Source organism: Urocampus carinirostris, chromosome 4 (assembly GCF_059441175.1).
Source record: "Urocampus carinirostris isolate Australia breed hairy pipefish chromosome 4, RoL_Ucar_1.0, whole genome shotgun sequence".
NCBI lineage: Eukaryota > Metazoa > Chordata > Actinopteri > Syngnathiformes > Syngnathidae > Urocampus > Urocampus carinirostris.
Genome location: NC_142352.1, coordinates 7,289,839 through 7,310,976, shown reverse-complemented (window position 1 = coordinate 7,310,976; position 21,138 = coordinate 7,289,839). Strand labels below are relative to the sequence as shown.

Genomic DNA, 21,138 nt, shown 5'->3' with positions numbered 1-21,138 from the left:
AAACTGTCCAGGGTTTTGTCCCCGGTGTTGCCCCAACGACTCAGGCGGTTAAAGGATCTGTGAACTGTGATGAACAAATTACGGAAAAAGTGGAGCGCTGTGAATAACTTCCAAATGCAATGTGAATCTTTATAAATCATTTTTTGGTAACAAATTGTAGGGCCTGTGCAGTCCTGTAGAAATACTTTTGACTTGACATAAATTACATCTAGTTATCATTAATTGCATGGGCGGAGCTATGAACATGGCACACTCCCTTAATTCCCTCACCCAGCGCTGTCTGCTTCGAAGGTAAATATGTCGGCATCATTGTCAAGTCATGTTTATTTGTGACACCCTTAATCACAAAAAGTCTCAAAGGGCTGCAGAGACCACAGATTATTGCAAACCACAGACTATTATGACACCATCCCCTGATCTAAAACCTACATGAGGGCAAAGAAAAACTCAAAAACCTCAACATGAGGAAAAAGAAACCTTGAGAAGGGACCACACTTTAGGTAATCCCCCTTCCAGGATGACCAGGCTGCAATGGATGTTTCAATAACAAACAATACACAAATATTGTTTGCAGAATTTTGTGACATTTTCACATAAGAACTTTGCTGTCACCTTGAAACCGTCAAGAATGATGGTCAAAATGAGCCGTAACGTCAAGTCTTGCAGGAGAAGGACACATCTTAAGCGGTATGTTGATATGGGACACAGGCTCTGGCATTATTATTTTATATATTTGATTAAATAGTCAAACGTCACACAGTGAAATAAAATGCGCTGAAGAATACGCTTTTGTTTGGAGAGCAAGTTAAGCGGTTTTGTTAAATTTGGTCTAAAACATATGGTGTCTCTCCCTCTCTCTCTAAATAAAATCTAAGCATTATGCTTTTATGGCTTAATGAGTCAAAACACTCTCCCTAAAACTTGAATTCTGAAGAAACACATTTCCTGAAAAATGAACAAAAACGTTTTATTCAATATTAAAGTGACTGACAGGAGCACTTGGCAAGTTTCATATTCATGTTCTTGTATGCGATGACACAACAATAATGATAAACGCTGTTAACATGCCAAACCCATTTCATGATTACCATGCCAGACACGATCACAACATGAAGTGTTAATGTGGATGAAGTAACTTGTTAAGGAATCATGTATGAAGAAAAAACCCCAAAATTAAATCTGTGGTAGTAGAGCGATTGACCGAGAATTATTCAGGATGGCTAAAAGGTCAATTGAACTCCAAGCTACTGTTTACCGTGTCCCCCCCACTAGTTTCATTTGAGTTCTGATCAGCCATTTTAAAAACTTTGAAAAAACGAAAGTTGCCTTCGTTTTTTGTGGCAAAATGGCTACCCAAAAGTAGATTACATTTATAGCCACTTAAGCAGTAGTAGTTATTGGACTTCCCACTCCCAATTTGTGGGACTCCACAATTTATATTATTATTTGGGATATCAACTTTCCCTTTCGCGATCTTGGTCCATAAATTAAAATAAATCGATTTTCGGTGTCCCCGTCTCACAAAACAGAAAGGGTGCATCGGAATTCCTTTGCGATTTTGACAGCTTGCTTAAGAATACGCACCAAAACAGGAACAAACACATCCAAAATAGATGGGCAGGCAGTCTCCCACATGATCATTTGTCAATTCTTTTCGTTTACGACACTTGCACGACTTCAATTTCTTCAATACAATCTTTGCTGATTCAATGAGTAGATCTTTCCTGCTGGGAGTTTCCGGAAGAATAAACTGTTTCCTCGGCTCATATTGCCCTAGAACGGGGGAAGAAACAAGAACCATTGCTTTAAAATAAGAAACACAATAGCAAAATCAAGATAGAACATCAGTATCAGTTTCAATCAAGCCTTGAACAAGTGCTCAAGGCTCTAACTTTCAGGAAATCCTCAGCAATAAATACATCGAAGATCTTCAGGTGCACACCTTTACTACACTGCAAAATCTTATCTTTTCGATGTATATTTCTCCCCAAAAAATTTCTTTTCCTAGAAATACAGTAATCCCTTGTTCTTTACAAGGATTGTTTGCGGTAGAGCTTTGACATCATTGAATGAACATGACGCTTTCAAAATGGCGAATCTCATTAACACAACATGTGAGGCCAGCTCTGAAACAGACGGTGATCAAAGAGACAAAACGATTGCACATTTCTCATTTCTGCGTGGAGGAAGGTGGTTGTGGCTTTTTGCTTGTGTTTTTCGTCGCTTGTGTCATGTTGGTAGAATTATGGTAACATTTTGCTGAGGGCTTTTCCTGTTTTGTGTGCTCCGGGTTGGCGCTCATTTGTTGCTCACTGTGTTTAATGGTCTATATTGTGTAGGGCCCTGATACTTTTTATTCTATTATTGGTGCAAATTGTGAGAAAAAAAAGAGGTAAAAATGTGAAAAAAATAAAATAAAATAATAGACGTGTGAGCAGGCTTTAGTGTACATTGGCTGTGTTTTTATGAAGATGTTTTCACAAAAGAGCATCAACCTTTGTATAATTGTAATTAAAAAACACATTTTAATTGGAGTTTGTGTTGTCGTGAAAAACAAAACACATTTAATATAGTAAATAGACAATGCAGTGCGCTCCAAGACAACGGGGCCACGCGCCGTGCTGGGGCGCCGCGCACTTCCAGACACTGTGGCCAAGCGCCATGTCGGTTGAGCTCCCAGACACTGCGGCCGCGCGCCATGCTGGGGTGCTATGCAGTGCGCTCCATGACAACGTGACCATGTGTCGTACTAGGGAGCCGCACTGTCCCGAACATCGCGGCCACACGCAGGGCCAGGGACGCTGGGAGCTCCCGGTTCTGTGGCCACACACGGGGCCAGGGACTCTGTGTACTCTCAGACACTGTGGCCACACGCCGTGCTGGGGCATTGTCCCGGACAACATAACGTGGTGCAGCGTTATGCAGTGCGTTCCCAGACAACGCGGCCATGCGCCGTACTCTGTTGTGGGCAAAGAGCTGGACAGCCTAACAACAGTAGCTGAGAGATGGGCACTAGAAAAGCTGCGGTCAATCATGGACAATCCATAGCATCCACTACACAGCATTATCTCCAGACAGAAGAGCAGTTTCAGCGACAGACTGCTGTCACTGTCTCGTACTACGGACAGACTGAAGAGATCTTTTCTTCCTCATGCCATGAGGCTCTTTAACTCTACCTGGCAGAGTAAAAGCCCACATTAAACCACACCACCTACATCGCATATTACCGAATTTTATTGCAATATGTATTCTGTGTAGCACTATTTAGATATTCTATATAACACGCTACAGTGGGCATTTGCACGTCACACTGGGTATTTGTATATTGTATTCTTTTTGCTTTATTATTGTATTGTTCTCAGCTCAGGGATGCTGCTGGAAATGTGAATTTCCCTCCGGGGATGAATAAAGTATCTATCTATCTATCTATCTCTATCTACTGGGGCGCCGCACTGTCCCGAACATCGCGGCCACGCGCTGTGCGCTCCCTGCACTGTGGCCACACACAGGGCCAGGGACTCTGTACTCTCAGACACTGTGGCCACACGCCGTGCTGGGGCATCGTCCTGGACAACATACCATGCTGAGGCATTATGCTGTGCGTTCCTAGACAATGCGGCCATGTGCCGTGCTGTGCGCAGTATTGCGGCGCTGTGTGCTCCAGGTTATCATGGCCACATGCATTGCATTCACAGACAGTGTGGGCGTGCACCAGGCTGGGGCACCCCGGGTAGAAACACTGTCCTGCGTTCCGACCCCAGGCCACGTGCCGTGCATTTAGGTCCCAGACACCACAGCACGGCCAAGTGCCGCTCTGGGGTGCCGTGCCCTCCCAGACATCGTGGCCATGCCGTGTGCTGCCGGACAATGCGTACAACACGTAGGCGCGGTCTGGGCGGAGAACCTCGGCCGGCACCTCGCCGCTGCCTTAAAACTGGTGAGGACTAAGCGAACCCGACTGTAATCAGAGTGATGTGATTTCTTTGCAGTGCTCTGGATGTTAGTGACGAAATTGAAAATAGCTCATGTAAATGACGACTGTTTACCAATCAGAATGCAGACAAAATGCACTATAAAAATCCATGAAAAAAACAGATATAACAAGGGATTACTGTATTATCTGGCTTTTAGAAAATACCTAAACCCAACAATCAATCAATCATCTACATAAGCATTTATCTTTTAATTTTGCTAAAAAAAGGTATAAAAAATATACTTAAAATGGGTAAATACTGAAACACGATAGCTCATGCCAGGTTTTACGAAAAACAAAAGCAGACCTCTTTGCTTAGATGTTGCCAGCAGTGAACCCAGGTCGGATATACAGAAGCATAGGGGGGAAGTCCTCCGATGAGCCTAGAAAAGTGAGGAAAGTTATTCGTGTCACAAACTTTGACAAGACAAAATACGTGCTTCTGACTTACCCGCAGTTATTGATAGCCATCAGATTTGACACCAGTACAAAAGGGTACGTGAGCATGCTGGCAAAGAACTGAAAAGACGATAAGACTTGATAAGATCCTTTTCAAAAAAATGAAAGCATACGGGCTTTAAAAAAGCTTACCCCAGTCACAGCCTGAGAGCAGTTCTTGAGTTCTCCTGTGTGGCTCATCTTAAGAGGAAAACAAATTCAATATCCAAAAACAAGCAGACCTTTAGTCAAATTAAAGGTGGGTTCGTCCTTTAAAAGTTGAATGTTAAATATTTTCTCTATGAAGTATGTGTTAACAATGCCTAACTGAGTTCAAAGAGCCTTTATGCTTTATTTTCCATTGCACCTCTTTGCCTTTATCTTACTTTCATCAGAGCTGTTCGGGGCAGAATACATAATGGAATGGGGGCTGGGGCAGTGCTGGAGAATGACGTCATGCTAATTTCTTTGTCAGTTGAGCATAGAAATGGGGAAAAAATGGGCTGCTTTGAGCAAAGTCCAAATGCCAAACAAATATGAAAAAAAAAGTTAATTCTAGCACGTCCAAGAAATGCATGTATTTCCACGCGCATCATGAACAAGCTCCTTAAGGCTGCATATATGACTTAGAGCCAGGAGATGGAGGCAGAGAGTAGCAACGTTTCAAATCCTGCACCCCACCTTTAAGAAAACTAGCAACAGAAATCCCTTTTTTAGGTTTAAGGATGACAAAAAGTACAATATTTACCGAATCATCAATGGCATATGTATTGATAAAGTGTGCCAGCAGGTTACAAATCCACAGGGCGAAGACATCTCCAAGGAGGCGTGGAATCAATCCACTGTAAGGAAGAGTGAAAAAAAAATAAATGCTAAACTCAATGTATATGACTGCAGTCCCTTAGGAAAGTAAATTTGTTTTTGTCTATTTCAAGGAGATGACGTGTAGGATTTTAGTTATTCATCTGCAGGTGTTAGGAAGAACGCCGTTATGAATTTTCATTATATTCCCCCCTTCCGATTTCAATGTTTTTTGCATATTTATCATTCACAAAGGTTTCAGATCATCAGAAGAAATAGGGAAAAAAGGGATTCAAATCCATTAGTCCGGAAAAGGTCACAAAGCCATTCCCAAGGCTGAAGGGCCCTAGCAAACCACTGTCAGAGCCATTATCCACAAATGGAAAAAACCTGGAAACAACAGCAAACCTTGCAAGGAGTGGTAAACCAACTACGATTACTCCAAGAGAGCAAATACCGCTTATCCAGGAGGTTAGAAAAGAATGTAAAAAAACATCCAAGGAACTGGAGGCGATGCTGGCCTCAGTTAAGGTCACTGTTCATGTTTCCACTATCAGAAAGACACTGGCCAAAAATGGCATCCATGGGCAAAAATTGAACATTTTGGAGGGTATGGAGCTCGTTATATCTGGCGTTAAAATGACACCGCATTTGATAAAAAGTACAGGATGCCAACAGTAAAGCATGGTGGTGGCAGTGTGATGGTCTGGGGCTGCTTTGCTGCCTCAGGTCCAGGACAACTTGCTGTGGTTGACAGAATAATGAATTCTGGTGTTTACCAGAAGATCCTGAAGGAGAACCTTTTCCCATCAGCTTGTTCCATCAAAACTCAAGCTCTCTTGGATCATGCAGCAGGACAACGATCGAAAAGACACCAACATGTCCACCTCTTAATGGCTCAGAAATAACCAAATGAAAGTTCTGGAGTAGCCAAATCGAAGTCTGGTTTCAACCTTTCATGCAAGAAAACCCTCAAATATGGCAGATTTGAAACAATTTTGCAAAGAAGAGTGGGCCAAAGTTCCTCCACAGTGTTGTGAAAGACTAATTACCAATTAACAAAAAGTTTGATTTCGGTTTTCGCTGCCAAAGGTGGCCCAACTCGCCATTAGGTTCAGGGGGCAATTACTTTTTCACATCGGGCCAGATAGGTTAATGATTTTTTTTTCTGTGCTTTAATAAATGGAATCAACATTTCAAAACTGCATTTTGTATTTCATTGGGTTGTCTCAGATATTTTTAAAATTGGTTTGATGATCTGAAACCTTTATGAGTAATGCATATCTAAAAAACACAGAAATCAGAAAGGGGCAAATACTTTTTTATGGAATTGTATACTATGTACCGTATTTTCCGCACTATAAGGCGCACCGGGTTATAGGGCGCACCCCGAAAAAATAGTTTTTGGTCCTATTTTTTACATATATAAGACGCACCGGATTATAAGGTGCTACAATGGGAACGTGGACAAAACAGTCAGATAGTTTAGTCAAACTTATTACCCCCATAACATTCCGAAAGCTTGCAAAGACGCAAATATGTGTCGAGAACACGTGCGAATGCGGTGTCCGTAAGATGTCACTCAAATGCATCGTTCCATCATTCGGAAGGTTAAAGTCTTGGGATTCAAGAAATGATAACCATTCCTTCGTATCTATTTTCTTTTTCGCTCGCAACTTTACTGTGAATATGACAATAAACACTTGGAATTGAGTTTAATTTAAAAACAGACACTCCATTCCATCCATTATCTGCACCGCTTATCACAGAAACATCGAGTTCAGTCTGAAACAAGACAATATAAAACCGGGAACAGCTCACCGAAGTCATTGTGTTCATAATAATGTGCAGGCAATGTCCTCTTATATCCGTGAGGGTAGTAAATCCAGGAGAATACAATATTTACAAATACAGAATAGAAAAAAATGCTTTCTCTATGCCATCGGCCACATGCTATACGCATTCATCTTTTTCGGCCAATTGCAGGCTTTGTTTCGCTGTTTAAGCCAATGGCAGCCTGTACATTATAAAAAGGATCCGCCTCTTGACCTCCGAATAACTTTAGCCAATAGTGATCGATTCAACTGATGATTGACACATCTTTTTCGGCCAATTGCAGGCTTTGTTTGCCGTTTGAGCCAATGGCAGCCTGTAAATGATAAAAAGGATCCGCCTCTTGACCTCCGAATAACTTTAGCCAATAGTGATCGATTCAACTGATGATTGACACATCTTTTTTGGCCAATTGCAGGCTTTGTTTGCCGTTTGAGCCAATGGCAGTCTGTAAATGATAGAAAGGATCCGCCTCTTGACCTCCGAATAACTTTAGCCAATAGTGATCGATTCAACTGATGATTGACACATCTTTTTCGGCCAATTGCAGGCTTTGTTTGCCGTTTGAGCCAATGGCAGCCTGTAAATGATAAAAAGGATCCGCCTCTTGACCTCCGAATAACTTTAGCCAATAGTGATCGATTCAACTGATGATTGACACATCTTTTTTGGCCTATTGCAGGCTTTGTTTGCCGTTTGAGCCAATGGCAGTCTGTAAATGATAGAAAGGATCCGCCTCTTGACCTCCGAATAACTTTAGCCAATAGTGATCGATTCAACTGATGATTGACACATCTTTTTCGGCCAATTGCAGGCTTTGTTTGCCGTTTGAGCCAATGGCAGTCTGTAAATGATAAGAAGGATCCGCCTCTTGACCTCCGAATAACTTTAGCCAATAGTGATCGATTCAACTGATGATTGACACATTGGTTAGCCAATGAAACACCGGTAAATAAATCCCACCACCCACTACTTGGCGTTCGGGGGAAAATCGAGTCGGCGGCTGCAAGTTAGTTGGAAAACTTAATGTTGATCCATAAATAAGGCGCATTGTATTATAAGGCGCATGGTCAGCTTTTGAAAAAAATAAAGGCTTTTAGGTGCGCCTTATAGTGCGGAAAATACGGTACAGTTAATTCTGGACGACTGATTAAAAATATAAACTCAAATTCGAGTCCGAAACTCAATTGTTTTAATACATTGACTTAATTTTAGGTCTCATCGAAGCAAGAACAATCCTTAAGTACTTTAATAATCATGAAAGCTGCTAAGTTCATATAGCTCGAAATAATTACATAAAAGGGGAAACATACGCAAAGAATCCCAGCATGCCCTCCTCTCGGTAGATGGTTATGATGGAATCAAAGATCCCGCTGAAAATACACAAGTATTATTAAAACCCCTATTCAGCTATTTGTAATTCCTCAAAATATTTTGGAAGAAAAAATAAGTCACCTGTATTTTGTTTCTCTTCCGATAAACTGCACCATACATCTTAATGTAATCACTGAAAGACAAGTCGGAAAAAATAAATCCGACCGCATTCATGAATAAGTCACTTAAAACATGTCTTAAGATGAATGCCACAAATTACAGTCAAAGTGGACTGAATATCAACCTTAATTAAGCTCGATACTTCCTTACCATGAAAAGGATGTGTGACTATGGTGGCAAAGGAACGAGCGATCATCTCTTTGTTTGTCTGTGAAGATAAAACATTAAAAACAACTATTTGATACCTGAAATACCAGTGTCTGAAAATCATGATAAAAGGTTAAAGGACACCAGGGCAGACAACTCTGAAAAGTTGCCTGCCCCAATTTTCCCAACTTGAATGGCAAAAAAAAATTGAATATATAACAGAACAACACTTTAAAATGAAGTTTACTATAAATCTACTTATAACATTCATTGCATGGATATAACATCGCTGTTTACCATCTGCCATTAATATATGTTTACGTTTTGTAACGTCATAAAATTTGTTAGCTTCTTTTGAATATTTCTTCTGGGGCTGAGGTTTTGGTTGGATTCCTAACCACTTCTCAATTTTTCTTGTGTTCCCTGTGCGTCTACTTTGGAAAATGATACGCAAATGCACGACCTTATAACGCTCGGGAAAGTCCGGAAGCACGAAGTTATTCTGATTGTCTGCAGAGTATGCAAATTGCCAAACGAACCGAAATTCAGAAATTTCCAATCCGAACCAAGATTTCGCAAACGGAACAAAGAAAACATTTGATTTAAAATAAATAAATAAAAATAAAAAAAATAAAAAAAAAACATCCGGGAAGACGTTATTTCAGACACTGAAAATACACTGGTACATAAACAAGCACGGGGACAACCCACTGGCTTATTTGGAATTTAGTATTTGCGGCTACCATCGCTTAACTTAATCCACTACAGTGGTACCTCTCTATACGAGGACCCCTTAACACTAGAATTCCGACATGTATAGATTTGGAACAAAAATCTCACTCTCGTTATGAAGAAAAAAACAAAACAGTTCACCAGCATTCCCAGAGGCTACCACTAGGGACTGCTTGTGACTGCTCACCATCAGCATCAGCTGGTTTAAACTACTAGAGGCAAAAATATAAATAAATTCTGCTGCAAATGTGTGTACGTTTATTTAAAGTTACAGTAACTGTAATTTTAGGTATACAGTAATCGCTCGGGGGCAGCACGGCGGCGCAGTGGTTAGCGCGTGTGCGGCACAGTTCTAAGGTCTTGGGAACCTCCTGTGTGGGTTCAAATCCAGCCACGGGACTTCCTGTGCGGAGTTTGTATGTTCTCCCCGTGCTTGCGTGGGTTTCCTCCGGGCACTCCGGTTTCCTCCCACATTCCAAAGACATGCATTTCAGGTGGATTAGCTGGTCCAAATTGTCCCTAGGTGTGAATGAGCGAGCGAGTTGTCTGTCCCTTTGTGCCCTGCGTTTGGCTGGCAACCAGTTCAGGCTGTCCCCTGCCCCCTGCCCGATGATTGCTGGGATGGGCTCCAGCACCCCCACGACCCTACTGAGGATAAGCGGTGCAGCTGATGAGATGAGATGAGTAATCGCTCGTGTATCATCAACAGTCTCTCGATCTCATACTGGTCAACCTCAGCAGATTTCTCCCAGTACTAATGGTTGTATTCCTTTATCAAAGGTAAATAAACCTTACAAACACAACCTAGCACCTATTTACTCACAGAAAGACAGACTATATAGATGACCGCGACAATATTAGTGATGCACTATGATGTTGTTGTCTGCTAACAGTGCTAACAGACCATCCGGAGTAGGAGTCGAAATGGGCAAGATGAGTCCTTTTTTTTCTTATAAAAAATGTTATACAGCGTACAAAGTTTAACAATGATCAAATACGGGGAAACCGTAGAGGTTGTCAGGTATGCCATCCCCATAACTCCTCCGTGCAAACGCCCCATCCACAATGCGCACACCTTCGTTACGGTAAGTGCTCATAATACCCTCGCATTTTTTTTCCATTATAATCATTTTATTTATCTCATTACTGAACTTATGTTATGTTTAATCAGTATTCCATTGTGTTTTATAGTTGCTTAAGTTTCGCTTGGATGCTTTTGGGAGGACGGGAACAGACCAATTAGCTTTTAATTATCTTATATCGGGAAAATTTGCTCATTTGAGAGCAATTCGAGCTACAAGCGCAGTCCTGGAACAAATTAAGCCATTATGACTAGGCACCACTGTTCCTATGAACAAATACAGTATTGGTAGAAGCAGTGTTCCGTTTTTTAGTGGACGATCTGCGCAGTGAATTTCGTGAGGCTATTGCAACTTGAGCGTGTGCGGAGTCGGCCAAAATAGGCGGCGGCCATGGTGGGGGGCTGGTGAATTAGCGGAGCCGGATGGGAGACCATTATATGGCATCAATTTTATCATCAGATCGTCCTCAAAATGGCCGTCGTACCTCATTAATGACATGTTGTAAAGACCCATCGATCGTCTTTCGCTGGCCTCCCAGAATCTGCACATAAATACAAAAAAACATGGATAAGGAAAGACGGAAGATCCACAATAAACGTCCTAAAGCGTGTCCCATGGATGTGTCGAAAGATTTCAGACGTAACATTAGATCGGTAAGTACATCAAATTGGTGAAAATTCAAGACATAAAAACAATCTTTCCAAACGGTCACACTCCCTTATTTTTCAGTCCGTTATGTTCAGGGTTTATACACCTTTTTTAATGTACAAATTGAAGCACTTTTTAAGGACTTTCAAAGCCACTTAAAAGAAAAAATACATTATAATAATGGAAATCATGTAAGTTGCAGAGCCGAATATCTATGCAATTTTGAATCCAGCAGGTGCATTTATCAAGACCTGTCATATCTAGAAACTTTGTTTTTGAGACAAATGTCTCCCAATATACTGCAGGTGTAATATGTAGCTTATATTTTCAGTTGCAGGAAGTTTCCCCTGGTAAATGCCCTCTTAATTTTTGCATGGCCCATCAAAAATGTCCATATTTGAATCACAATCCTTGCACTAATCAATCAATAAACTATCAATTGAAAAAGACATATATATTTTGGGGCGGCAGTGGCTCTGGAGGTAGAGCGCTCGTCTTGGGATCAAGAGATCGAATCCCGGCTCCTCCATGTTACATGTCGAAGTGTCCTTGGGTAAGACACTGAACCCCTTTACCCCCAATAAGCAGGTTAGCGCCTTACTATTGGGAAATGTGAAGCACAATGTAAAGCGCTTTTGGGAAGTCTTGACTTGAAAAGCGCTATATAAATGCAGATCATTTCATTGCATATCAATTCAATCTTTACATAATTTGCAATGGCAAATATAAATAGATTCACATACGGGAGTATTTTTAAGAGAAAAAAAGTGACTCCAATATTTGAAATTCTCGGTCAAACGTAGTACCCAATGGGTGAGGGAAAAGGCACTGCACCTCTGGGAAAAAAGTGGAACTCTGTGGTTAATATAATTATGGCCAAATTATATGCACCCAGCACAAGTAGCTTTAAAACAGCATTGCAGTCTTCACTCGTCACTTTTATTTCCTCTTAAACAGTAAGGACATTTAACTTGGAGGAGCTCAGTCTCAAGACAAGCGCTCTAGCCCCAAAGCTACTGTCGGAGTGCAATTGTATTGAAATCCTGAATTATATTTTGGCAAAAGATACTGAAAATTGACCTATCAAACTTCTTACCTCAAATGTCCCTTGTTCGTGACACTTCTGCAGTAAAACAAGAAGAAACACCATGGTAAATATGAATGAATGGGGGATCAAATAATGAACATTTGACCACAAAATGGAGAAAGGGAAAGAAATGAAAGAAAACAAATAAATGCAATCTTCTCTATTTTTTCCCTTTTTTTTTCATTTTTCTTTTCCTTCTTTACTCAGGTTTTACTCATTTGTCTTATTTCTTTTATTAATTTCTCTCGCCTTATTTTTATTGTCCTTTAATTTTTTTTATTTATCTTTCTTCAAAATAAAGTGTGTTCTGTTCACTTTGAGACTACATATTTTGTCTTCTTTCGTTGTGCTTTTAGTAGTCGTTTTCGGTGGCATGACAGAATACAGCGACATCTTGTGACAAAATAATACAAACTGTCCCTTTAACTTTCCCTCCTCTCAAACTATCATGCTGGGGACCGCGACTTTGAGATCCCTGGGCTAACGTGTCTGCCGGGACTGTTATTCGAGCTTTCTGAAAGTGAAGAAAGTGAAGAAAGTGAACCTTTTAATGGATATTTAGCGAAGATAGAAGAAATGGATTTTGACAGTTTTGTTTGATATGGATTGGTTGGTTGGATCCCTTAACCACTAGAGTTGTGGCGACACCCTTTCCTGTGGTGAGTTTTAGGCAAGTACAGCCTGGTGGCGCCCATCCCTTTCCAGGCCAACATTTGTTTACCAGTAAAAAAAAAAAACTGAGCACCAAACTCTGTTTTGCACAAGTTCTTCTTTTTTTCAGAAAAAAGTATTTTATCCGCGTGTTTTACTTCGAAATCAATACTTAAATAAACCACAAAAAAACTCAGATTTTCTTCCGTTGCACACATGTATGCCTGTCCGTGTTGTTGTACCGCAGCCAAAGCAGAGGGCACCCTAGCCCTATCAAGCGGTGCGCCCTGTGTAGTGTTAAATACTTAAATAGAACCAGCTACAGAGACTGCGCCCAATGCTAGTGAAAATACAGTAAGTTTGAGCCTTTTCTTCGTTTCCTCACTGCAGCTGGGGATCTCTCTTACCCAGTTAAAAGTTTTGTCTGTTACCTTCATAAACAAGAATAGAATGTTTTATATTTTGCTGAGTTTTGGACTAATTATCTGTTTATAGTTTATTTCATTGGGGGTCAATAGCCAACTAGATGCTGTCTGCAAGCGATTGTGATCTTGGGATTATTTTGGCAATATTTTGTCATTTCTTTGCATGCATAGAAGACCGATTACAACTAAGTTATAGATTTTACACATATTATACATGCCATGTCTAATTACATCGCGGTTCTGGTTACGGCTAATTACTTAATGTAGTCTCAACAAGCGTTTTCACTGTGATTACACTTCTGTGAATCACAATCAAGCATACCTGAACAATTTTACTATGCACAAAAGTGCCGATAGAGCTCGCACAAAGCCTCGGACCAAGACCGTTGAAGAGGCCTGCTTTTCCATCAATCTTGATGATGTGTTTTGCTGAAACATTAAGGAAACACAATAAATAAATATGCAGAATGCAACGGGGTACATACACCTTTCCTTGACCAAATTCAAGCACCTTTTAAGTACTTTCAAGACCAAATTTTCAATTTCTCCATTCTCATTGAGAAGAAATCCGGGTGTGAATCATGTATTTTGCAGCATCACAAATATTTGTTGTCGATCTTGATTAAATTGTTAATATATTTGTGGATCTGAACTATCTGTGTGTAAATTTTTTGAGACAAATCTCTCCCCATGTAGGTGTTGGGTAAAAATGGCAATAATTTCTAGATTACATTTTCAGTTGCAGGAAGTTCTTCTCACTAAAATTTAACACTGGGATACGCTGCATTAATTTTTTTGCATGGCCCATAATAAATATCCATAATTGATCCTTGAACTAATACATATTGCATACCGTAAATTCCGGACTATAAGCCGCTACTTTTTTCCCAAACGTTCAACCCTGCGGCTTATTCAGTGATGCGGCCAATTTATGTAATTTTTCTAACGGCCACTAGCGCGTTTAGGAATAAGGGAGCGTGGGACGACGTCTATATGGAAAAGTTCCTTCCGATACTGAGGAAGATTACTTTGATGGCGTCAGTTACAAAGAGGAAGATAAAGATGGTTTGCCGGGATTTTTACAAGTACGGTATATTTTTTTAACAGACCCGTTTACTGCTTTGCGAACGTGTTGCTAGTAGCGTGTTGCTACCTGTCACAGTCATGGTTTGGGATGAAAGTTATATTATTGTTATTAAAGCTTTGAAAACTCTCTCGGTGTACCGTCTTTCTTTGTAAATATGTGTAACCATGTATAATATGTATTTGCAACGGTATATTTTTGTAATGTATTTATTTTAGAAACTTATTCTGATATGTTTTGCATGAGCAAATGAGAAAGAAGGGGCGGGGCAAACACGGGCTGACGGGAAGTGGAGTAAAGGTGAGACGTGTTTGTGGACGTGGCCGACAATAGTGGATATATATTTTCCCACCCTTACCTTTGGAAATATACACTTTTTTCCTTGGATTACTTTCAACGTGCACCCGGACTCTGCAGGTCTGCATCCAACGTTAAGTACCGGTATCATTTTCCGTTCATTTTGCCGGCTGTGGTTTTTGGACTGTGTACTATATATTCAGTTACAATCGCATAACTTAAAGTCGGGTTTGGGTTACTTTTGTGATTGTGTTACGTGTTTTAATGTGGGCGCATGCGGCTAATATACAGGTGCGGCTTGTGTAAGTACAAAAGCGGTTATCCTCCTAAAATGTGGTGGGTGCGGCTTATAATCAGGTGCGCTCTATAGTCCGGAATTTACGGTAGTTCCCCGTTTAGGTGCAGCATGCATCTGTCCTCTAGGGGGGAAGACGCTTCATATGACACTGGCATACAAAAGGTTGCTGTTAATCAAGCGGGAAGAAAGGCAATGGCAAAGCCACCAGAGAGCAGTGTTGGCGTCATTTTTAAGATAGACTTGAAAAATGTGGGAACGATTTCCAAAATGTACAAACACTTTACCCAAATTTCCAGCACTTTCCAATCCTTCAAAGATATTGTTTCTGTGAAAATGTAAGCATTTTCAACGATTTCAAGTACCTGTGCGAACCCTGATGCAAGATATATTTTAAAACAATTATCTATATTACATGATTTACCCTGAAGTGCCTTGTCTAATCTTGTTGCATGCAATGTTTGGTTGATATCAACAACAATTGTGAAGCCATATAACCTTTTCATACATATTTGTATTTTATATGTACATATGCCTAGGTTTGGTTATAGCGAAGTACTGAATAAACACCAAAAGAGTCACCCAGTTAGTGCAAGTTTGAAACCTTAGTGTGTGCACATAAGCTTTTTTGAGGGGTGTGACTTACCATAAGCAAACAGGCCAGGCAACTGGTAGACCTGTCTGCCAAATAGGTTTCTTCCGAGTGTAGGAGGGAGGGGTTCGTGTCCCACCTAAAAATAACAAAAATAAACAAAACTAATTGACAAGCAACTATAAAAGGACCCCGCTATCCTGGTGTTGGCACCAAATAAAGTTTAATAACTAACGCTGATAAGCATTTATCCTTTTTGGCAAAGCACAAACTGAAGGGTATATTAGAAACCCATCCCTAGACATTAGCTATTGATAGGTCAAGATTTTTCCCAATGATTTTTAAGGTCTTGAGTATAGACCAACTTTTAGGTAAATGGGATGAGACACTTAGAAAAAAAAATGCATATGTTGTATAAATTTGGCATCTTACTTCCCATTTATTTTAGCATATAACTCCAAGAGACATACTGGTAGTCATATTGAGCTTTCATATATAACGTTTAAGTTTTGCAAGTCTTGATAAAATATTTTTATCTTTTCAATATTTGTAATATTCTTTTACGTATACATGTATATAGTTTCTTAGTTTTATTACGCTGGCAACCGTTTGGACAGCAAAGTAAGGATTTAATTGGGCAGGGAATTGTGGTTCTTTACTGTGCATAGGACAAACCCTTTGAATCTTGAATACAGGGATAATTTAAAATAATTAAAAAAAAAAAAAAATAGACTCCACAATTGACTCCTTTCCTGAGACACTGCCCTGATTTTTTTAAAATAACCTTTTCAAACCTATAGTATCCCAAGTGTGTTTGTTTTCAATTTAACCTGTACAATACAAAAAGCACAGTTCAACACTGTCTTCTAAAATTTTGCTCCGTGATGAGCAACTCCATGATGACTAAGGGTGGGCGGGTCGATACAAGTCTCGATATTATTGATACTGAGCAAGTACTTGAATCGGATCGAATCAAATTTAAATCGATTTAAGTTTTGTATGATGAAAGGAGATTCTCTGTGGCCGATATCTGAATCTGATGATTATAATTTACTCATGCAAGTCTCCAAGCACCTCAATGGGATATTCGTGCCGATTTATCCTGACATTCCTTATTGATGCAAAAAACAATCCTCACGACGTCCTAATTCTACTGACTTTATTCTCTTTAAAAAAATGTGCAATTGAAGGTTATTTTCTTCCATTGTTGAACAGTATTTGAAATTCTTTTAGGTTGCTAGTTCTGTGGTTTGACTCTCTTGACTTTTGTTCTGAAACCCTTGTAGCAATAAAATAGTTGTCATCCTGTCATATCCAATGTATTTCTTATAAAACATGTGAAAGACATGATGCAATTAGTATTTATATATTTTTTACCCACTAATTATCGACCCCACTCAATGGAAGAGTGTATGAACTAGTAGGTCATTCATCCAAGGGTTAAGTACTCTCCAATAAATACAACTAGCACAGAAAATGTGCTTTCCTTTAAGATAAAAAAAAAAATTGCAATACCGGTCTGAAACAAAAAAAAATCACAATTAGGGTTTTCCCCAAAATTGTGCAGCCGTAGTATCACAACTTTGGGAATTATATCAGTATGATAAATTCTCACCGATTGAAGGGGTGGCTTTTATCAGATATTTGTCAACACTAGTTTCGTTCCTGTATTCACCTTAATACACCGTAAGGCATTGTGCAGGCGCCAGCCCACATGCAGAGTATACACAGTGTGGTGATAAAAGCGAAGATATAAGTACAGACTGTTATCGCTTCAAAGCTTTACTCTTTCTAAAAAAAGATGACAAAGTGCCTTGGTAATCTTCGGGACAGAGAGGAATGACGTTTACTGCACGCCGGTGATCGCCATTATGACCCGAATCATGTGATCATGTCACTGGAAACAACGGGTGCTGAGAAGTTCTTGTAAAGTTCATGCATAAGTTCAATGTTCTTGCAATAAAATGTTATTTTGCAAGAAGAGTGCCCTTGCGTTTATGTAAACCATTGTTTACATATTGTAGGCATCAAATATATATATAAAGCAAAGCACCCAAGTGAGAGATCAGCTTGAAATGCATCCTTTTGGAGTCATTCTTCTTGAAAACGAGTATTTCTCAAGAAACTTAGCAATGTTCAATTGTTGATTACTATGCAACGGTAATAGCTAGAAGCACACTTTTTTTCCTAATGCAAGATCAGGGTTTAAAAATTATTCTACGTGTCCTATATGCCTATATAGCAGGGGTCGGTAACCTATGGCTTGTGAGACATATTAGCTCTTTTCATGAGTAGACATGGCTTGGGGATAAAAAAGAAGTTGCGCAATCGATTAAAGTATTGTTACATATAGAGCTGATTAAAGCACGTGCAAATCTGAGACTATAATGACCGATAAAATGGTTTGGTCCAACATATACACCAACAGACCCTGTAAATTTCTAAATAATCATTTATATGGAGAGGGAGACACATTTTGAGTGGTGTATTCATATTGGGACACAGGCTTTGGCATTATTATTATTTGATATAATCTCCTCAAAAAATATATGTATTTTTGCTTTTATGGCTCTTAAAAGGTTCCCGACCCCTGCTATATGGCTGCAGAGTTAAATTTTCTGGAGGCCTTCAAAAATAAGTCAAAATGGTACTGGGCAGCACGGCGGCGCAGTCAGCGGCACATTTCTGAGGTTATGAGATCGAACATTCTGTGTGGAGTTTGCATGGGTTTCCTCCGGGCACTCCGGTTTCTTCACACATTCCAAAAACATGCATGTGAGGTTAATTGACCGGTTCAAATTGTCCCTAGGTATGAATGAGCAAGTGAGTTGACTGTCTCTGTGTGCCCTGCGACTGGCTCGCAACCAGTTCAGGGTGTCCCCTGCCCACTGCCTGAAGATAGCTGGAATGGGCTCCAGCACCCCCGCGACCCTACTGAGGACAAGCGTTGCAGATAATGAATGAATGTATGAATGAATAATGCCAATTAAAGCCTTATTTTTAGAGAAATGAATTGAATGCCTTTTAAGCAGGAACCCTGTTGTATCGATTCTGATTTGATGACAATCCACCAATTTCTTATCCTCAGCAGGGAAGCCCAGACTTCCCTATCCCCAGCCACTTCATCCAGTTCATTCGACGGGATCCCGAGGCGTTCCCAGCCCAGCCTAGAGATGCAGTCTCTCCAGTGTGTCCCGGGTCATCCTGCCGGTGGGACATGCCCGGAACACCTGCCAAGGGAGGTGTCCAGGAAGCATCCTTATCAGATACCCGAGCCACCTCATCTGTCTCCTCTCACTGCGGAGGAGCAGTGCCTCTACACTGAGTTCCCTCCCGGATGTCTGAGCTTCTCACCTTATCAAGGGATTTGATGACGCGCAGTGAAAAGCCTCTGTAGTGCAACCGCCCCTTGAACGTACATCCTCCTACGTTCGGTCACATATATGTACTTCCCTCCTTTATCAATTCCGCCATGTTTTGTGACGACCAATACCAAATATCTTACGCCATTTATAATAACCGTTACAAATCAATCAGGTTTGCCATCGAAATACTTTTTAGATCGAAGATAAAAGAAGGTCAAAGGGACATTTCATCAACTGAGAACCTCAGAAAAGGAGGTTTAAAACACCGTTTCGGTGGCGCATTAGTATAATTAAACAACCATGTCAACTTATATTCTGATCCTCCCTAAATGGAAAGTAAACACATAAAAACGTACATTGTTTACATTCGTGAACAGCCTTTGTAGGGTTTTAAGGTCAGCAGCGGGCCGATAAAAATACATGATTCCGAACGTCATTTATAATATAAAGGCAACAACTTCACATCGGGAGCAAGATTAAGAAATATAACCCTCTTACCTGGACGAGTACTTTAATGTACATCAAAGGGTGGGACAAGACCGTGAGCCCGGATCCCAATATTATTTGGCCACACGTGTCCGCCATCTTTTTTTGCGATACAGCTTTACCGGAAGTTAACCTTTGCACTTTCTTCGCACACTGTTTGAGAACATTATTTCAAGTAGTGCCATCTAGTGTTTCAATCCGGCATGAAATTCCAATTTTTCATTTGAGCCACGATGAGAGTCAGAAATTGTATTATGAGCAGGGTTGGGTACGGTTACTTTAACTGGATTACTTTCAATTACTTTTGGATTACTCCAATACCAAATATGCTAATAAATGACAAAAGAAACTAAATATGAATAAAATTACTAAATTTTGCGCAGGCTTGGGGAGTAACGGAATACATGGAACGGCAAAAACGATGTTGGCAAGCTGTTTGGATTTATTTTCATTTTGTTTCTGTCGCATTTTATGTTAGTTTTGTCGGAGATCAAAGAGATCAAAGCCAGGAGAGAAAGCTTACCACGTGTCATGAGTCATCATTTTATTCATATTTAGTTTCTTTTGTTTTTTATTAGCATATATGGTATTGGAGTAATCCAAAATAATTGAAAGTAATCTAGTTAAAGTAACCCTACCCAACCCTGATTAGGAGGGATTACTTATGGCCGCTTTTTTTTAGAACAACCCAAACTTTCAAGAGTACGTGTTATAATAATGTGATTACAGTTTAAAATGAAAAAAAACAGACATGGATTATCCATCCATCCATCCTTCCATCCATTATCTGCACCGCTTATCCTCAGTAGGGTCGCGGGGGTGCTGGAGCCCAATCCCAGCTGTCTTCGGATAGTGGGCAGGGGACACTCTGAACTGGTTGCCAGCCAGTCGCAGGGCACACTGGGACAGACAATTCGCTCGCCCATTCACACCTAAGGACAATTCAGACCGGCCAATTAACCTGACATACATGTCTTTGGAATGTGGGAGGAAACCGGAGTGGCTGGGGAGAACATGCAAACTCCACACAGGAGGGTCAATCTCATGACCTCAGAACTGTGCCGCACACGCGGTAACCACTGCGCCGCCGTGCTGCCGGACTTGGATTATGCAGGATTATAATGAAATAGAGATTGGAACTGAACTGTTATAAATATATTACCAAATTTTTTTGATTATTGCTCTCTCAGTTGTCCATAAATTTTCAACTACTTTTCACCAAGACCAGGCGTTTTATGGGCCTGAATGGTAGATGGTGGAGAAATTCCTGGAGACAGAGACCTACATCTAATAATGTTCAAAATATCTAAATGTATATTTATATTGGTTACAGATAACAACAAATGCTTTACAATATGCTTTGCTTATTATTCCCCATCTGTGTCATTTCCTGCCTGTGATTGGTCCGTTGCCACACATGGATACTTGTGAGATACGATTGTGGAAGTTCCGGCCACCTTGTGGGTGTTATGGAGAACTATCCATCCATAAATCATCTGCACCGCTTATCCTCAGTAGGTTTGCGGGGGTGCTGGAGACCATCCCAGATATCATCGGGCAGTGGGCAGGGGACACCCTGAACTGATAAATTTAAAGCTTTGCCTTTCGACTTAGCTCCTTCTTCACCACAACAGACTGGTACAGGGTCCGCATGAGGGCAGACGCTGCACTGATCCGCCCATCGATCTCCTATTTCATCTTACCCTCA

General features: G+C 40.4%; 1 protein-coding gene across 1 annotated transcript; it reads right to left on the bottom strand.

Annotated features, from left to right (window-relative positions):
* Positions 1 to 948: 948 nt before the first annotated feature.
* Positions 949 to 19,576, bottom strand: mtch2 (mitochondrial carrier homolog 2). The gene is made up of 13 exons (XM_088333540.1): positions 19,443 to 19,576; positions 15,634 to 15,718; positions 13,634 to 13,740; positions 12,245 to 12,271; positions 10,985 to 11,041; positions 8,690 to 8,747; positions 8,501 to 8,552; positions 8,359 to 8,418; positions 5,160 to 5,253; positions 4,565 to 4,612; positions 4,425 to 4,492; positions 4,281 to 4,356; positions 949 to 1,773 (listed from the first exon to the last, which is right to left on the bottom strand). The coding sequence occupies exons 1-13, from the start codon at positions 19,527 to 19,529 to the stop codon at positions 1,687 to 1,689; spliced, it is 906 nt and encodes a 301-aa protein (XP_088189666.1). The 5' UTR covers positions 19,530 to 19,576; the 3' UTR covers positions 949 to 1,686.
* Positions 19,577 to 21,138: the final 1,562 nt, after the last annotated feature.